The 18,713-nt window shown below is 44.6% G+C and overlaps 1 protein-coding gene across 3 annotated transcripts in view; it reads left to right on the top strand.

Moving 5' to 3' along the window:
• The window catches only part of BTBD11 (BTB domain containing 11), a 180,373-nt gene that overhangs the window by 112,204 nt on the left and 49,456 nt on the right, over positions 1-18,713 (top strand). For all 3 annotated transcript variants that reach the window (XM_033056878.2, XM_033056877.2, XM_033056876.2), the window contains exon 4: positions 10,350-10,502. In XM_033056878.2, coding sequence (XP_032912769.1) covers positions 10,350-10,502 — 153 coding nt within the window. The remainder of the gene's footprint in view (positions 1-10,349; positions 10,503-18,713) is intronic.

The raw sequence follows: 18,713 nt of genomic DNA, 5'->3' as shown, positions 1-18,713 counted from the left end.
TCCCCTGCCACACTCTGACCAGGCCTAAACCAGGCATCCCCAGCACAGAGATGAGTGGCTGGTGCTTAGAAAGTGCTGGACATGAATTTTTAGGATGGGTATTGTGATGCAAATACAAGCTGGTTTGTCAGGCTGGGCACCACGTTTACATCCCAGAGTATATATTGCAGTGTATGTGTGAACCAAACTCTAATCTGCAGATATGGGACTTGGCTATTGTTGCAGGATGAGGTCTGCCTCTCAAAAGCAGCATCTGAGGGTCTCATTGTGTGTGAAGTTGTAAATGGTACATAATATGATATCTTAATTGAAATAGTTTTTTATTAATTGCAGAAAGGCATACAGGATGAAATTCTGGCATTAATGATGTTACTGGGAATTTTGCCATTTCTCTTTGGATGGCATTTTGTATCTTTTCAAGTTTGGGTCGCTCTGTGAGCATGTTTGTCACTTTTTGTTCTGTTATTTTCAAAGTATGAAAAAAACCAGAAGGGAAATGACAAGAATCCAGATATTTTTTTAAATTGTTTTAAATTTCATTATTTGTCATCTAGTCTTGCTATTTCAGAAGGCCTAACTCATGTCCAAGAGTGGTTAATGTGCACAAAAAAAATTTAAAATTAGAATATACCCTCACCTGATCTGTGGTTCCTATCTGTGGGAATAATGCCACTGGAACCTGAGGAAATAAAGGGGTGAATAAAGCTGAGCCTCTGGTTTTGCAAGATTTCTTCAGACATCCCTGTGCAGAAGTGAAAAGGGCAGGGACATTGTTCCTCTCCCTGAGGTAGCCTTAATACACATCCTCTTCATTAGAGCACTTGAAATACTGATCATTTAAAACAATTGTTCCATGCTTTATTTTGAGTGCTCTGTCTGGCAGGACGCCTTCCCTTGGCAGGGCAGTGAACGACTGCGGTGCACGGCAAGGGCCAGAGCAAGTACTTGGTGTTATTGCCAAGAGCCTGTGGTCACTGCTGGAAGAGCAGATACATCTCCTGCTGCCTAATCAAACACACATTAGTACTTAGTGCTGGAGCAGGAGTGGTGCAGGCCTGAGTGGGAGCCCGGATATTTCCATGGAGCTGAGCTCTGGAGTTTCACCAGCTGGATGTAACCACGCTGTGCTGCTCAGAAAGAGCAGTGAGGCAAACTTCTCCGTAGTGCTGAGGAGCCTTCCTACCCCTTTCCTGTGTTTTGTTTTTTACTGTCATGCTTTGTGGTCCATGACTTACCTCTGGTGGTTTCAGTTTCTATGATGGGGTTTTATGAGTTGCAGGGAGATGGGTTTGTTAAATAGGACACTTCTACATGCAAACTATTTGCAAGATTTGTGGCATATCTGTTGCTGTTTTTGCTCTCCAGCTGCAGCAATTGCTTTTATTTTGTAAGAAGCCCAGAAGGAAGCAAGAAGGTCCAGGCATCTTTCCCCATCCTTGGCCTCTCTGTTTCCCTGCTGGTGCAGAGAAGCCAGGATGGTGTGGATCTGGCAGCAGGCAGTAATTTCTTGAAACAGGGGTTGTCCTTGGCTCTTTGTGAAGCCAAACTGGCTACTGTCTTGGCCCCCTCCTCCCTGACAGTGCAAGCCCAGGCTAGAGAGGATTGTGTGATGCAGCCAAAGTTTTTCTCCCAGCACCTGCAGGGCTTGATGGCACCATGAAACCATCCCATTCTTCCCACTCATCTCCAGCCCACCTAGATTTTGGCTCTAAACCAGGCTGAGCTGCAAAGGTTGGATATGAGAGGGGAATCCACTGTGGTGACATTGCTGCCTAGCTTAGCACTTTGCAGCTCAGAAAGCAGTACCTCCCTCAGAGCCTTGGGGGACACATAAAAAGGGATTTTTACCTTTGAATAAATCTGGCACTTCATTTTTAGGGAGCATTTCTCTGTGTTTGCTCTTCATGGAGGTAAAGAAATGAGAATGCAGTAAGTTTTTAATAGGGTTTATTTTTACAAAAAATAAAAGGGAAAAATTATTATATAGTGAAACTCTTGTTGCAGGGGGGCTGCTTTCATGGGAGGGGAAGGAGTAGAGAGTGGCCAGAATTGCTTAGAAAACCTGGAAACATTCCCCACTTCCTAAATGCTGACAAACCCAACTATAAGATGGATGTGTGATCCCCTCCCACCCCAAACTCATATTCCTTCTATCTGGCCACTTTGGCAGAGACTCTCTGATTTTTTGGCACCAACACAAGCCAGTTCTGCTGACCCTGGATACCATGTAGATGGCTATTTTGGCAGGCATGCAGGTACAGGGAGAGGGTGGATGTCTTTGGGGGGGTCCCCTTTCCCTATTGCACCCAGCTGAGATATGCCAGAGCCATTTATCTTGTGCTGGGTGTTGCCTACAAAAGCAACGCTCCTCCAGTGCCTCCACCTGCAGGAGGCTGCAGATTATTTAGGTTTGTGATTCTTTGGCTTTCCTGGGAATTAAAAAAAAAAAAAGGGAAAGAACTGTAGATTAGGGTACTGTTGTCAAGATTTCTTGCTTGCTTGCTGCTTCTACCTTAATAAAAAGATCTGTCCTGTGGTTATGTTTGGCTTGTGAGACCCTATAATGCTTCCAAAATTATTGCAAGTAATTTCTTAAGCACCGGAAAGTGCAGAATCTGTAGTTGCAGATTTGTGTGATGTTTTTTCTCCTTAAGTGGTTCCTTACCCACTTTTATCCACAGCTGTATTGACAAAGCCCTCATTACTTCCTAACTTGCCATGTTCCCCATTAACAACTCATTGAGAAGCTGTGGCTCAGCAGCTCAGCCAGTCCAGAACTACCCATTAATTCTGCTCACAGGCAGCCAAGTCCCTTCTCCAGTGCTTCCTCTGCTGCTCCACCTTGGAGGAGCATTAGCTCCTTGTACCACCTGGCACCCATTAGCTTTTCCTTGAGTCTTAATTGAGTTGATGGACATGTGTCTGTTTTTAACCTTTTCTCTTTCCCTTAACTATTATTCCCTGTACGTGGAGCAATCCTTTAGGAAACTCCTATGGGCTGTTATTGCATGGACACACACACAAAAAAGATACATTTTCCCTGCACATGCATACACCTGCAAATTGCAGACTGTGGTCATTCATGATTAATGGAAAGAGTTTGGTAACCTCAGTTTTGTTTCATGCTTTGGGTAGCTATTGGTGTAGCTGGCTGATTAATGTGATGCAGCCCCTCTAATGAGAGGAGGGTTCCATGCTATTAAAATAATTTTTAAAATAATTTTAACTCTTTCAGAGCATTTTTGTAACTGCTACAGCCATGTGTGTAGTACAGATTATACCTATAGAAAAATTTCAGTAAGAGAACTAGGAAGAGGTGTCTCCGATTTAAATTATTATGTAGTACAAACTCCTTGGCTAGGGCAGTGTCCAGCCAAGACCAGAAGAGAGTGGAGAGAATGATGAGGAATGCTAATGAAAAACAGGTAAATCACTGGGAATATGGGAGTCCTGCAGTGAAACCTGAATGAACCCGTATATGCAGAAAGGATTATACATGCTTGATGTGCCAGTATGCCATAGCCCCATGTAACCCTATCTGGTTTTATCCACTGTTTGATTGGGAACTTGAGCAAGGCTACAGCTTTACTATGTGAAGTCAAAATTGAGAGTGGAGTTGATTGGACTTGGAACCACTGAAAAGAAATCCCAATGCATCCTTACCTAGATCCTCTAGATTTGCATGCTAAATATCGAACTTCCAGCTTTCTAAAAATCCCTTCAGTGTTACTGGAGCTGCCTGCAGTGTGTGAGATGGCACATGTTGCAAGAAATAGTTCAGGCATTATTTGTAGCTGTAACATGGCAATATCCTTGCTGGACTGTGTCTGTATTCTATATCTGATTTATCAAGCTGGACTTCTGCTGTCCATGGGATGGCTGTAGGATTTTTTAAATAGAGGAAACTGCATGCAGCCCTGTGAGAACTGCATGGTATCCAGGCTGCTCTGTGCTGAACTCTGAATGCTGTGTGTCCTCAGGGATTTATGCCATTGCCAGTCATGTCAAATCTGATGTCAAAACTGCCAGTGAAATATTTGCCTTTTGTGGCTGCTGGCTGACTCAACACTTTGACTCAGTTGTGTTTCAGATCTTGGCCATTAATGTTTTTAATGCAGGAGAGGCAACAGGGACAGCTCATTCCAGCCCTGGCTGTGGGTTCAAAACCCAGGATTTGCAGATACCCATTTGTGGACTCTGGAGCACCAATGTCTTGGTGCACAAAAGCCCAAGAGTAAATCCTTCTTCTGCCTAGGCAGATCTCATGTGAAAGCAGGGAGGTTTGATCCTTCAGCCTGAACAAGATGCAGAACTTGCTGCTGGGGTCACCCTTAGCTGGGCTTCTGGGGTGGCAGAGCAGCTGCCTAGCATAGAGTGGCTGCATGAGCTCACATGGAGCATCAGCTGGCACTGCTGAGTTTCTGGGAAGGATTGGGAATGGCAGCTTTTTGAGGGCATCAAAACGTATTTGCTCCCTCTGAAGACAAGTGGCTTATGGTGTAAATATAAATGAGTTTTGCAGTCCAGAAACCTATCTGAAATGTGTGCTCTACACTGGAAAAATACATGCTTTTCTATCTTTCAATAATGCTAAAAATGGACTAGCATTGCATATATATTTTCATCATATGTTCCAAGTGAAAACTTGTCAGAAGTTAGGATGCTTTTCCATTCATATATTGGGATTTTCTTTAAAAACCACCCATGAAAACATAAACAAACCAAGCAAATATAAAGAGCTTTTTACAATGTTAAAGTTGCTGACTCACATCTGCAAGAAAAAACATCTCCCTGCCTTTATCTAGAAAGGCTTCTTCATGTAAAAATACAGCCTAATGCTTCTGAGAAGCATCTTTAACTCTTACTCGGTAGCTTTTGCAAATTTAAACAGCTGCTACCTCTGGGTATCAGTCTGCCTGTTGATGCCACAAAGGTTGGCAGTCAGCAATCCTTAGCTGGAGTGAGAGAAGAAACTCCACACCTACACCACCACCACTCTCCTCAGTAGCCAAAGGATCCTGCAAACACATCATCTGAAGCAATTGAACCAAGTTAAAGCAAGGTCAGGTCTTCCAGCTGTGTCCACTTCACAGCTGGGGAGGCTGAGCGGGGGACAACAGGAGATAGCTGTGGGAATTCACATCCCAATAGGATGATGCCTCAGGAATTTCTCTCTTCCCACTGTGACTATCAAGCCAGTCCTCTCCCTAAAGTTTGATTTAATACAGGCAGTGAATGAGTGCATATGGTGGGGCAAGGGCTCCATAGGTGTCTGGAGAAGAGCAATGTGAAGTGCCCCTGGAAATAAAAAAGCTGTTGTGCTGCACTTGAAATGATTATTTTTTTCCTTGGAGCATTGTGATTGTCTGGGAATCTCTCATGTGCACTGATGAGCTCTGGGATCTGGAGCACACTGTAGGCTCTGCTGGGAGCAAGGGGCTGGTGGCTCATCCAAGGTTTGTGAGCCTGTGTGAGGAGCATTCAAAGGTGATGAGTGTTCTTACTCTCTGTAGGCGAGAGGGAGCAGCTGGTGAGGGGAAGAACTGCTTTGGCTGCTGGAAATCAAGGAGAGAGTGGTTCAGTGTAGTGGCCCTGCTCTGGGCAAGAAGGTGGACTGTGAAGCTGGTCAGCAGCCAGCAGGGATTCTGCCCCCTGCAAAGATGGTAGGAACTGTGAAAAAACAGGGCCAGGGATTATTTGGAGCTGGAATTTGTCAGAGTGCTGGCCCTAGTGCTTTGCAAATCTGGCATCGCAGCTGGTGGTGTCCAGACAGGAGCTTCATCCATCTTCTCACAGATCCATGCAAAAACAATGAAGCATTCTATTGCATTTTATGGTGCACAATTTCTCATGGTCTTCCACCTGACAATTTCTCCTGTTTATATACAGGTAGACTGCTACCATAACAACAACAACAATAACAGTACTACTACTACTGCTAATAATAATGGAAAAGCCTGAATTATTGCCTGTGCATGACAGGATTTTTAATATCCCTGTGTGCCAGTAAGCGAGGGAGGGGGAGTGGTGGGCAGCCCAGGAAGGCTGCATGTGGCTCTGGAGGTATGCAGGCTTTAGGGAACGTCTCATGTGGCTACGTGTAGTTTCCCCCCTATAACATTTACAGTAAATTCACGAATACAAGCCGCACTGAGTATAAGCCGCATCTCTGGGTGTTGGCAAATATTTCGGTTTTTGTCCATAAATAAGCCGCACCCGAATATAAGCCGCTCTGTCGTTCGCAGCGAGGACCCGCGTGCAATTAGTAACAGAACCGTGGGAGGGCGGGGTTTACTGGCTGAGCTAAGGCTGTGCAGGCTCGGCCCGCTAGGGGCTGCTGACGGGGCCAGGCGGCCCAGCCCGGTGCTGCCGCTCGGGGCCGGCCGCCGCTGCCACTGGGCTCGGTCACCCCAGGTCGGTGGCAGGCAGGGACGGAGCTTCCCCCGCTCCTACGGCAGCGGCGGCGGGCGGGGACGGAGGTTTCCCGCGCCCATGGCGCCGGCGGCGGGCGCGGACAAAGCACCCCGCCTCCTCCCCGAGCCGCGGCAATGGCGGCGCGGGGCCCCCCCGTCTCTCCCCTGGGCTGTGGCAGAGGAGGAAAGAGAGCTCTCCCGCCTCTCTCCCCGCCCCCCGTGCTGCCTGCAGGGAGCCAGGGCAACACAGTAACACTGTAACAATCGCAGAGTGCCGGCTTTTACTGGCAGGTGCTTGGCTCGGTGCCCTGGCTGGCACGTCTGGGGTTGTAAATGTCAGAAAATTATTCACATGTTAGCCGCCCCCGAGTATTAGCCGCACTTCCGGGTTTCCACCAAAATTTTTGTCAAATTGCTGCAGCTTGTATTCGTGAAATTACTGTACTTTTCTGATGAGTCATTCTGTCATTCAGAGTGCTCCAGAAAGATCAGCCTCACAAAAGCAAGATAAGTCTGAGGTCTCATGGGGTGGGGAGGGGTCATTTGTCCCACTCTAGAGAGAGGGTGCTGGCAGGGAGCTGCAGGGTGTGAAGGAAGTGGGGAGAAGGACCTCTGATAGCCAGGACAGTGAGGACTCGTCCCTTGTGGGGCAGTGCCAGCAGGGTGTTGCTACCTGCAGATGTCTTCAAGGCATAGGAGCTTATGGGACCTTGAGCTATCAAAACATAGATGTGAGTTGTGCTGGGTGGCAGGACACAACAGGGAAGGATGCTGCCTGGAATGAGGAGCCAGAGATGTGAGAGTTGGTGGGGCACTCATAATTGCCTTTTCGGATAAAGTAGGAGAACGCATATCCCAAGAGGAGCCAGCTGCCCCCTTTCCAAGGGCAGGGGGGAAGAGCCCAGAAGGGTCCAACCCTTTGGGGATCTGCATTGTGTTGGCCTCCCCCAGCTCTCCCCCAGCTCCCAGCTCTTGTGTGTGGGATGAGAGTTGCTCTGTGCAGAGACCTCTCCCTGCATCCTGTTCTATCATATTTTTCCATTTAGATGTGAGCTCAGGAAAATACAAGTCTGTGCCAAAAAACCGCCTTTTTTTTTTTTTTTAACTGAAGTCCATTCTTAACTTTAAACTGCATGGAATGAGAGGATGGAAGCATGCATTTAAAGTTAAGCACAGGGAAGGGCTGGAGGAGGAGGTCAGAGCACTCACTCACCTGCAGCCCAGATCAGGTGCTTGTGCAACAGCTGAGCTCCTGATTTCCCATATCCTTCAGGCAGAATCAAGCCCAGCACCATGGTGAGATTAGTTTAATTAAGGGATGTGCTTCCAAAGCATGTAACTAGGTGACTTTTCTGCTCTGGAACACAAAATTACTGAATTCTCCTGGTTGGTACCTGCCTTTGTACCAGAAATAAATCAGTGTAAATTCCAGTGATGTGATACATTTGGCTAACCCATTTTCACACAGTGCTGTTTGAAAAGTGAAATATTTCTTGCTGATGTCACATTGTCTTGTGGATTATCACACCCTTATAACTCTGTGTTCCTCTTTCCTCTTTGGCACACAAGCAGTATTTAAAAGAAAAAACCCAGCCCTTCACATGGTGCACAGACTCTTGAAGGGTATTTTTAACCTATTGCACTCAGCCATATTTGGTTGTCTTCTCAAAATACAAATTTCCTGACATGCTGAGATATGCAGTGATGATTTTTTTTTCCCCCTTGGAAAAAGGAGTGTAATATGTTGTGAACAAACTCCATATCCTCATCTAGGGACTGAAATTGGACTTTATAGAAAATTTTCTTGCTTCTGCAGAACACCGATTCTCTTCCCTGTTGGGATTTATTGCACCAAATAGCCATGCTTGATCTGTTTCTCTGTTGAAACTTGCAAGACTGGAAAAGGGGGGGAAAGAAAAAGGCAATTTTATAGTGCAATTATCTGTGTTCCTGTAAATATTTTTATTTGTTCTGCTCCCTACTGTGGTGGGGCTGATTTTGTGCTGGGTGAGTTTCTGTCCTGCACAGGAGGAGGAAAAAGTGTGAACCTCTGAGCCCCCTGGTTAGCCACAGCTCTCTGCTCTTCTGTTTGCCCAGCAGATGTTACAGGGAGGCCCTGTACAAGCCTGTCTTCATTTCTCTGATCCAAACTGTGTTCGCTCATGCAAAACATAACCTTGAATTGAGTTTTCCTTTAATTGTATTCCTAGAACCAAGTTATATCTGTAACTACAAGCAGAGCTGTGATTTGCAGCTCCCTTTCTGCTGTTCACTCAGCAAGTGGTGAAAAAACTCCCACTGATAACTTGTTCCCAGGTATTTCATGTCTCAAAAGAGGGTTCCTTATGCTCAGAAGATGACCTGGGAAGCAGTCGCCTTCCAGGAACAAATAGACCCCTGCTTCCCCCCTTCTCCTCCTCTGGCTCCACCACCCTCATGACAAATGAGCTGGGTTAGGAAATTGTTCCGTGTGAACTGTGGGAGATGATCTTCTGTCCTTATCTGCCTCCTTATGTGGCTGTGGCAGGTCTGGGGAGAGCAAAAGCCTTGGAAACAAATGCAGCCTGGTCTTGAGGTGACGGTGATGTGTTGGAATAGAAAAATGATGGAAGTGGCAACTCGGCCAAAGATGTCATATTTCAAAAAGAGGTTGTTCATTTACGTGCCTGTGAGATTTTGGAACCCGGCGTTCTAGGGAGAGTTAGTGGCCTCAGGGCTTCTCTGTCCTTCGGCGCTTCTAAGTATCTCATTCCCCCTCAAGAATATTAATATCAGAGCTAAGTAAAGCCAAGTCCTCAAAAAGGGAAATAAATGCAAAAAGTGCTATAAATAGGAAAATGATGTTCCAGAATCAACATCATGTTAAATAATTTTTCTCAGGATAGATCCTTTTGAGGTAAAGTCGTACATTTAAAATGTAAAATATTTGCCTACTCTGCACCTAATGCAGACTTTTTTTCCCTTACTCCATGAAAAGGGACTGCCAAAGGAAAGAAAAGCAAGAGATTTGTAATGACCTTCAAGGTGTTCAGCTGCAGTTATTTTATTAGTTTTCCTTCAAAACAGGACTTGAAGCTATGGTTTTTACTTATGGCTTGGCATCTTTCTCTTGATTCCCAAATAATGCTAAGCATAGATGGAGCAAACTGTTTGCTGCATGCTTCATCTGCAGCTTGGGGAGCTCTTGCTGGGACATGTCTAGGTGAAGGACCACATCTCTGATAGTGCCCAGGCTTTGTGGCCCAGAATCCCAGCATTCACTTTTGGGGGCAGTTGTGTATGTGTTTGTGTGGTTGGCGGAACAGCTAGCACCTGAAGGTAATAGCAGTTGGTACTGCTGAAAGTGAGACCAAGCAGTCTGGTTTCTGATTTCTGACCTCGCTCACAGCTAACCTTCACATTGGTCACAAAGTCCCCTCACTTTCACTGAGCACAAGGTGCCCATTGCCTCGGCAGGAGATGCTGGAGCATCCTGGGGCATTGCCTCTCCATCCTTGGCATCTCAGTGTTGGGGCACCCCCTCTCTCTGCCCGGGTCCATTCTCCTGTCCCTATTGCAAAGAGACGGGAGCAAACGCAGGCCAGCGTGTCAGCCAGAGCGGGACACGTCCTGTGCCAGCCTCCTGCCCTCTTTTTGGGATTACCCTGTGTGAAGGACGGAAGGAGGGCAGCAGTCGGGTGCACTGACCTCGCAGAGCCCCATGGATGAGCATGGCTCATAAATCTCCCTCTCCACATAGTCCTGCCCTGGCCGACAGCATGAGACATCTTGATTCAGACCTGTTTGAAAATTGCCGAGCTGGTTTTCTCTTCCGTTCTCCTTGCTCCCTTCTCTGTGTATATGCTGACATTGTCACACATGTAGGCGCCCCCGCACCCCTGCCCTGTTGGTGTGTACCTGGGCTGGCCGCCTGCCCTGATGTGTGTGTTCCCGCAGGCCGTTCATCGTGCTGCCGCCGCTGATGGAGTGGATCCGGGTGGCGGTGGCTCACGCCGGGCACCGCCGCAGTTTCTCGGTGGACAGCGATGACGTGCGGCAGGCGGCCCGGCTCCTGCTGCCGGGAGTTGACTGCGAGCCCCGACAGCTCAAGTAAGTCCAGGGAATGCGGGTCGTGCACATTGTGTCTCTTTGCTGGGGAACAGCGGGCGGGCGGGCGGGCACAGGGCTCTGTTGTTGCCGGGGGAGGCGCAGGGATGCTCCGGCTCTCACCGTGTGTGTTGCGAAATCAGCTCCCGGTGTTTGCTCACATCCGTGGACAAGCTGGTTGCATGGTAATGGGTGCCTGACTATCTCACAGCTGGATCGAGCCCCTAATCTGCTCGTCAGAGCCTACATGGTGGTGGTTTGTTGGTTTTTTCCCCTCTTCCTATTAGGTTCTGCTTGCTAATGAGGGGCTGAAACCTTCTGCTAATTGTCTGATTCACGTCGCTGTGCTATAAAATACTGGAATGTAATTGGCAGGGCTGCAGGTATTTTTCAGGGCTTTGTTTTCAGCATTAATGCTTAAAGGGCACATTTAAACTTAGAGGTAAGACTACTTCTTACAATAAAATTGTATTTTTCATGCTAATGTCAGTTCAAATTACTTGTAAATGTCAGCCTAGATAATTTGACTTTTTCATGTATCAGGTATGACCTTTTGGTTTTCTAATGAAGTCTTAAAGTATTTATTGCCAGGATATGTTTTTAGTGTCTGTTTTGCCTTATGATTATGTACTTGGATGAAGGAGTTCTAGGACTGTTTTGGAGTCCAGAATATGTTTGGTTTTGATGTTCATATGAAGAGGCATTCTGAATCTGCCAAAGCAGAAGTGATTCACTGCTGTCGCTTCACAAATGTGTACCCAAACCCCAATTTTCAGCAGCCTGCCTCTCCATACAGCAGTGGATGCATTCTTTCCTGCAACATAGAAAGCAGAGGGCTGATTTACATGATCAGCTGTGACAACCTGCATGAGAGCAGCTGCCTTCTGGTGACTGTGGCCTTGACGTGCTCTTCCACCAGAGAATATAATACTTCACTTCCAGATCTACATAGGCTTTTTATAGTCACAGCTATTCAATATTTTATTGAAGAAATATATGGAGTTTCAAAAGTCAAATCATGAACATTTCAGATTTCAAACTTTGGCTGTAATTGCTTCCCTTTGGTGAACCCACCATGGCCCTCATTTCCAGAAGTGCTGCATTCTGTGTCTCTACTGAAATGTCAGGACTTTCAGATCCAGGTACTTCTCACTGTTTGAAGACCTGGTACTTGCTTCTGAAAAGGCACAGTTAATTTAATACCTCTCCAAGTATTAGGTAGGATTGCAAATAAGGCAGTAATGTTTTCATTCTATATGCTCAGTCTTAAAAAAATTAAGGTAGATACAGTAAAATACCTGTGGATTAAACCCCCCCAATATGACCCAAAGTTTTATTTTGAGAGAGTGTGTGAGTGTGTGTGAATATATGTATACACATATGTATATATAAAATCTCATCAACTGTTACACAATTTTGGTTTTTATTAGGAGGCTTCAGAATAATTTCAACTTGTAGAGAGTTGTATTATACTGCAGAAGAATGTATTAATTATGGGGAATATATCACCACTTAGTTCAAAGTTGCCATCAAGAATTAATTTCATAAATAATACAAATTATTGTTGTTGTCATGATTGTCTTAAAAGTGGGAATGAGCCTGAGGAGCATGGCCTGAGATTACAAATTCTAGATTTTAGAGAGACTAGCCTTTGCAATGTGCCTGTATTTGACTGCAGGGTCTGGATTCAGCCAAAATGACAATCCCTCTGCTGTGTTGGCAGATGAGTATTCGTGTACCTTGGGTTTTATTTTGAGGTCTGTGCCTACTGCTGGTGTAGTGCAGCAGGTTCTTTTCGTAGCTGCAAATAAGACCCTGGCTGCCTGTAATCCAGAGATCAAAGGGAAGACAGCTTTTCTAAAAAATAATGTGAGTCATCAGGATGTTAATTTGGAACTTTGCAGCCTGTAATTTTTTATTTGTATTCAGCAGACCCTCAGCACTCCTGGTTTTCATAAACCAAACCCAACCCTTCACTCCTCCCCATTAGGGAGGGTACCTTTCCAACTCTTAACTCCTCAAGGAGCATCAGTTCCATAAATTTTAACACAGGGGGAGGGAATAAAACAACTTCGCAGGGGATGGCTCTTCAAGTAGGCTGCACAGTGGATGGAAGCTGGAGGATTTTAAGTGCAGTTAGCTTGATAAATTTTGTGACTTCTATGGGAAAGGTTTATTAAGTAGAACCTTGAAAATGGTTCAATTTCTAGGCTTTTTGTAGCAGTCTTCTTTAGTCCCTTAAACACGGAGACCCAAACCCAAAAGTTCCCATGGTCCCAGGTGATACTGCATCATTCCATGGTGTTGTTTCACAACCTGTCACTGCAAGTGCATAAAGCAAAATCAGCTTCCATGCTGGAAAAGCATGCATATGGGGAGAGGGAGAGATTGGCAGGATCCCAAAGGCTGTGAAGTTCAGGGTCGGTTGAGATAAAACCCAGATGTTCAGCTTCTTATCTGAACTACAGCATGGAGGTCTCCCTGCTAAGCCATGTGCCACTTCCCAGCACAATCACATACTCCAGCAGTGAGGTTCCCATTCTGTGGCTTTGTAAATCATCCCTGCTTTCTTCTTACCTTTTATTCCTCTCTTTTGCCCTTTTTCCAAGCCTTTTTGAAAAACCCTGTCACCTTAATTTCTTGCAATGTTTTCCTCTCCTGAAAGAGGAGCTGCTCTTGCTCTGTGTAGAGGAGTGAGGGAAGCTGAAATTAGTCAGGAGCTGCCTATCTCCTTCCTGATCTCTCTTCATTTTACAGCAACAGATGTGCCAGAAAGTTTCTTTCCTCTTGCCAGCTTTGGGAGATGAGCAGGGCTGTAAGTGTTTACGTTCCCCCAGGAGTGAAAGCTTTAGACAGACCAGTTGTTTCTACCTGTTGCAAGGAGATAAGTTTCACAGATGGGTTGAGTGCTGAATGCACAACAGCTCACTGAGATGGAAATCTAGGTTGTGTCCAGGATATTATCATAGTGGGACATTTGAATAAAGCCTCAGTTACACCCAGGCCCTTTGGGCCCCCTGAGGTGGCTGGATGTGGTCAGTTGAGGTGGCTCTCTGCTGGCATGAATCATGAACAGGGTACCCTGCTACCTATTCTAGACCTTTTATTAATGAAGGCATCAGGGATGAAGGTCATTTGTTATCAGAAAGGGGCCTGGTGGTAAAAACTATGTTGACCTGTCTTTCTATTGTAATAAGGTAGCATCACTGCTCAGCCTGCACAGGCACTCTCTGTCTGCAAACACATGTTGGCTTCTCCTCACATCTGCCAGGGATACCTTTCTCCTTGCTCCAGCTAAACACAAGAAGTTCTTTGCACGTCTTTCCTTCCTCCATTCTGTGGGATGTTTGTTTAAAACAAACCCCAGTGTGTTAAATGTGGTGGGGAGGATCACTGGTGCATGACTGCATCTGGGGGCTGGAGGCTGATGGCAGAGAAGCAAAGAAAGGGAGGAGCATCCTGTGTTGCTCAGCTTAAAGGCTGCTGTGCCTTTTATCAGGGTCAGAGACTTCATTTCTGGTGGCAGTGTATCATGGCAATCCTGGAGGATGTAAAGATGCTGGAACACCTGTGGGAGGTGTGCATGAGTGCCAACAGAGGCCATCACCCAAGGACTTAAGTGAATATTTTGCCTCTGCTTTGGGGGAAGAAAATCCTGTTGGAAAAGGAAAAACAAATAATAGCAAGAAGGTTATGAAAATGGAAAAACAGTAATAAAAGAAGAGAAAATTATGCAGCTTAATGCACTCTCATCAGGATGACCAGATAACCTCTATCCCAACGATGAGAAAAAGCTGCCTCACAAAATCAGGGGGTCAGAGGGAAATATTTTTAACAAAGCCTGGAGTGATGCCATAACTCTAAGGATTAATAATAGTAATGCCCAACATTTGAAAAGAATGAGAAATGATCCAAGGAAAATTCCAGGCTGTTAGTGGAAGGCCTCTGAATGTTTTTTCAAGCAAAGACTGATTAAAGATATGTTGTTGAGGGAAAAATGGGATAAAATGTGACACAGATTTTCTAAAGATAGATCTTGCCAGGCTAATCTAATAACTTTTTTGATAAGATAACTGATTTTCTACCCCAAGGAAATTCAGTAGAATTTCATCTCTTTGGACTTGAGTGAAGATTTGATACAGTCCGTGCAGGGATCTATTAAGACAAGAAGATAGGGGTTAGTAAGGAAATTGGAAAGTGAGCAGGGGCTGGCTTCAAGAAAGGTGGCAAGGGCTGGGTTGGCTGAGATGGGGTTGCAAACAGGGACCTTTAGCTCTCATTCTTAAAAACTGGTATTTTTTAATTTTCAGAAAGGGTTTTGGCACAAATCTTAGCAGTGTGCTCATGAAGTTAAAATTTGCTGATGCCATGATGCTGAAAGGCATTGTCCTGACAGAGGAAGTTTGGGAAATCATCCAGGAAAAAGTGGATGACCTTGAGGGCTGGGACAAAATAAATGGAATGAAATGCAGTTTTCCACAAATGGAAATGCAGTTCTCCACAAATGGAAGGCAAATGTGTTTTTAAAATAAAAATATACAAACTGCAGTGTATATGTAATATATACACTATATATGCATCCTAATAAATACTATGCTGAGAGCAGAGTGTTGGAAAGGTGGTGGCAAAGGCTGTGGAGCAGTATTTAATCTCAGAATTATTGTAAACCACGAAAGTGGATTTTTCCTCAGCCATGAAAAAAGCAAATGCATTTTGAGGCTACATTGGGAGAGGTATTTCCAATAGGAACAGAAAAGTGTTGGTGCTATGAAAAAGTGGTAGGAAGTGATGTGGAAGGACAAATCCTGTGTCCTGGTCAAAAAAATATTTCCTTTGGACCAGGTAGAAAGAAATGGGCTGGGGCGATTTCATATTTTAACAAAATGTTCGAGTGGAAGCAAAGATGAAGAAAGGGGCACATTCAGCTGAGCAGAGTGTGTGCTGAGGGAACCTGTGGCTCTTCTCCAGAAATACATCAGGAATGAACACTTTGGAAGGAAAAATACACTATTTAAAGGTCAGCATGGACACAGGAGTATGGGAGCATTAGCAAGTCATGCCTAAATTCAGGTTGAAGGTGTGCATGTACCCAAGCCTTGCTGCAGCACAGGACCAGGTTTATTAACCTCCAGCCCCATGTGCTCCCTTGGCTGTGCTGTTCACAGGCTCACCCAGCACTGGCGTGATCCAGAAGGATCTCTGGGCAAATGCAGGGTCTGAGTGCCTTGGAAAATCTGTCTTTAATTGAAAACCAGTCCTGATTTCCAATTAGCCTTATCCTGGGAATACCTAAGTCTGCTTTCTGTCTGGGACCATCCCTTTTAATGAAGGCTCTCTAGGAAAATTGGATTTTGAATCTCAAAAGCAAATACTATTTGAGTATTCTTGGCTCATTCCAGGGAGCTTTCTTAAAACTATGGAAAGAAGAAAAAGGGAAGATGTGTTATTTTGTTGTTTCAGAGCAGTCTATACCATTTGCTGTGTCATCCTACTACTATACCACATGTGCAATCCTAACTTGAAAAGTGAAAGCAGAAGAGTTGCATTCAGTGTTTTATTTATGGAAATCTTGTGCTTGTACTAGAGCACGGAAATATAAATGGACTTTAATAAATAGAGATTAGAAAACAGAAAAAAATATTTCCACTGCTCTTCCTTCTCGCTTAAAATCTGTTGGGTAAAGGGGCTGAGTTTCTGGAGAAAGAGAGTATAAAATTGCCAAGAAGTTCTGCTATTTAATAAGATATAGCCACCTTCAAGTAGGAATGGTTGGTGTTTGCCTAGTTTCTTGAATGTCCTTGTTCTTCCCACAAATTTTCACTAATCTTTTAACACCAGCCATGGCTATTGCTGTAATTAGATACAAAAATGTGAGCAGTAGCAAACAAGCTACTTGACAAAATCCTGCAATCCCTTGGGGCAGATGGTGCCAGCAGATGAAGGAGATTTTATTACTTAGTTAGAGCACAGATTTCTGAGGTGAATCTCAACCTCTTCTGCCAACTGTCTGCTTGAAGACAGCAGTAATAAAAAAAAAATTGAAGAGGAGGACCTGGCCTCATGTTCTCCTTCACTTTTAGGACAGAATACACTTGCATTTTTATGGGCTTTAGCATCCAACCTTCTTTTCACCATTGCAAGCAGCATCATTTACTGCTGTCTCATATGCGCTGTCCCTTTTATTGCATTCCTGAGCATATTACATGTCCCTATATTACATTCCTGAATACAATTATCAGGATACAGATAACACACTGTTTTCCACTCATTAGTGAAGACTTGTGCTATTTATTTATATGAAAGATGAGTCTGTACTGAAACTTTCTTATGGCGCTGTGACCTTGTTCAAAATCTGAACTCAGATTTAATTTTGAACGTGGTTCCTGACCTATATACACAGAACTACAGTATTAAGACTGTTTTGAAATACAGATTTGGGTCTTGATTTGATAGTCACATCACTTTTTAAATGTATTTTCCAGTATTTGTAACCAATTTATTCTCGGGCCTTTGGCAAGAATAAGAGGTTGGATAATAAACATCTGGAGTATTTTTTTTCTTGTCTTAATTTAGGTCCTGATTAAAGTAAATGGAGATACTCTATTTCTGCAATAAAAAGTAGTGCTCTTCATCACTTTGATCAACATGTTTGTGCTTACATTTTCCTCTCTCCAAAACTGAAAATGCAAATAATTGTCTCAATATAGTACAGTAATTTCACGATTATAAGCCGCACTGAATATAAGCCGCACTTCTGGGTGCCAGTAACTTTTCATTCTTTGTCCATACATAAGCCGCACCTGATTATAAGCCGCACTTTACAATACAGAGTGTGATAAAAGGTATCTATTCTATCACCATCTGTTGAGGGTGGGGCAGTGATCCTTATCTCAACGGCAGATGTTCTGCTAATGGGCCATCCATTGAAACCAGGCAGGGCATTGTTCTTTATCTTTTCACAACCCATCCTTCCTCCAGCCAGTCATTTTCTGCTCATGGCCATTGAGTCCCACTGTGGGACTGATAAAATTACTGCATCCCATTGGGAGTTGCTCCAGCCAGGGGGAAGAGCCCAACATTTCTTACCAAGATAAAAACAGAGGTTTGGGACACTAAGGGAGCCCCTTTCTCTACTGGACTCCAGAGGAAAACCGGATTTCTCCACATCACCACTGGACCTCTAGAGGGAAACTGCACCTTCTGCAGGAGCACTGCTCCAACTGAGCCACATCTGTCACTGCAGGAGGATGCAGCCACCATGGAATGGGACTGCTACCAACACCCTGCCTGACGGGGTGTCAGGTTGTACTCTGACTTTGTCAGGGTTTGGAGTTTGTTCCTTTGTAGTACTGCATTTCTATTTTAATTTTCCTAGAAAAGAGCTGTTATTCCTAATTCTTATATCTTTGCCTGAAAGCCCCTTGATTTCAAAATTATAATAATTTGGAGGGAGGGGGTTTACATTCTCCATTTCAAAGAGAAGCTCCTGCCTTTCTCAGCAGACACCTGTTCTCCAAACTAAAACAGCAACTTTTCGTTCTTTGTCCATAGATAAGCCGCACCTGATTATAAGCCGCACTTTGGGTTTGGACCAAAATTTTAGTCAAAATGGTGCGGCTTATAATCGTGAAATTACTGTATTTATATTGCAGTTCTGTTAATAGCAGCATTATAGTACTTTTTAAAGCACCATGTTGGAAAAAAGAGTGCTCACAAATTTAAACCAAATTGTTTGCTGCTCCCACTCTTGCTGTTTGTGTCTGTAGTCTCACTGAAGAGCCACAGGCAAGGAACAAGACCCTTTTGTGCAGCCCAGATCAAAATGGTGATCCATGACCCCAAGAAATTCAGCATTGCAAATGCATGTATATTGCTGGCTAAGATGTGCCTCCTTCCAGGCTTCCAACCAGCTGAACTATAATTTCTGACTCAAGACCTCATTCATATTTAGGACAAACTGGATAAATTCTACAAAGCTAAAAAGATGGACTTAATTAGCAGATTATCATTCTTTCAGTTGAAAGGGCTGGTGATGGGGTCCCAGGTGGACAAACAAGGTTCTGAGGCTTGGCTATCAGTGCAGTGATCTGTTCATTTGAGCCAAGGGGAGTGTTAGTCCTGCTGCTCATCACAGACTGCACCGCATTGCTTTTGAATCAGCTGCGCGTACCAGTTACGATGGAAACACTTTGCCTTTGAATCATCTGTTTTCCC

Source organism: Catharus ustulatus, chromosome 4, assembly GCF_009819885.2.
Source record: "Catharus ustulatus isolate bCatUst1 chromosome 4, bCatUst1.pri.v2, whole genome shotgun sequence".
In the NCBI taxonomy this organism is placed as follows: domain Eukaryota; kingdom Metazoa; phylum Chordata; class Aves; order Passeriformes; family Turdidae; genus Catharus; species Catharus ustulatus.
Note: the sequence above shows the minus strand (reverse complement) of the source record. Positions and strands in the feature narration are given on the sequence as shown.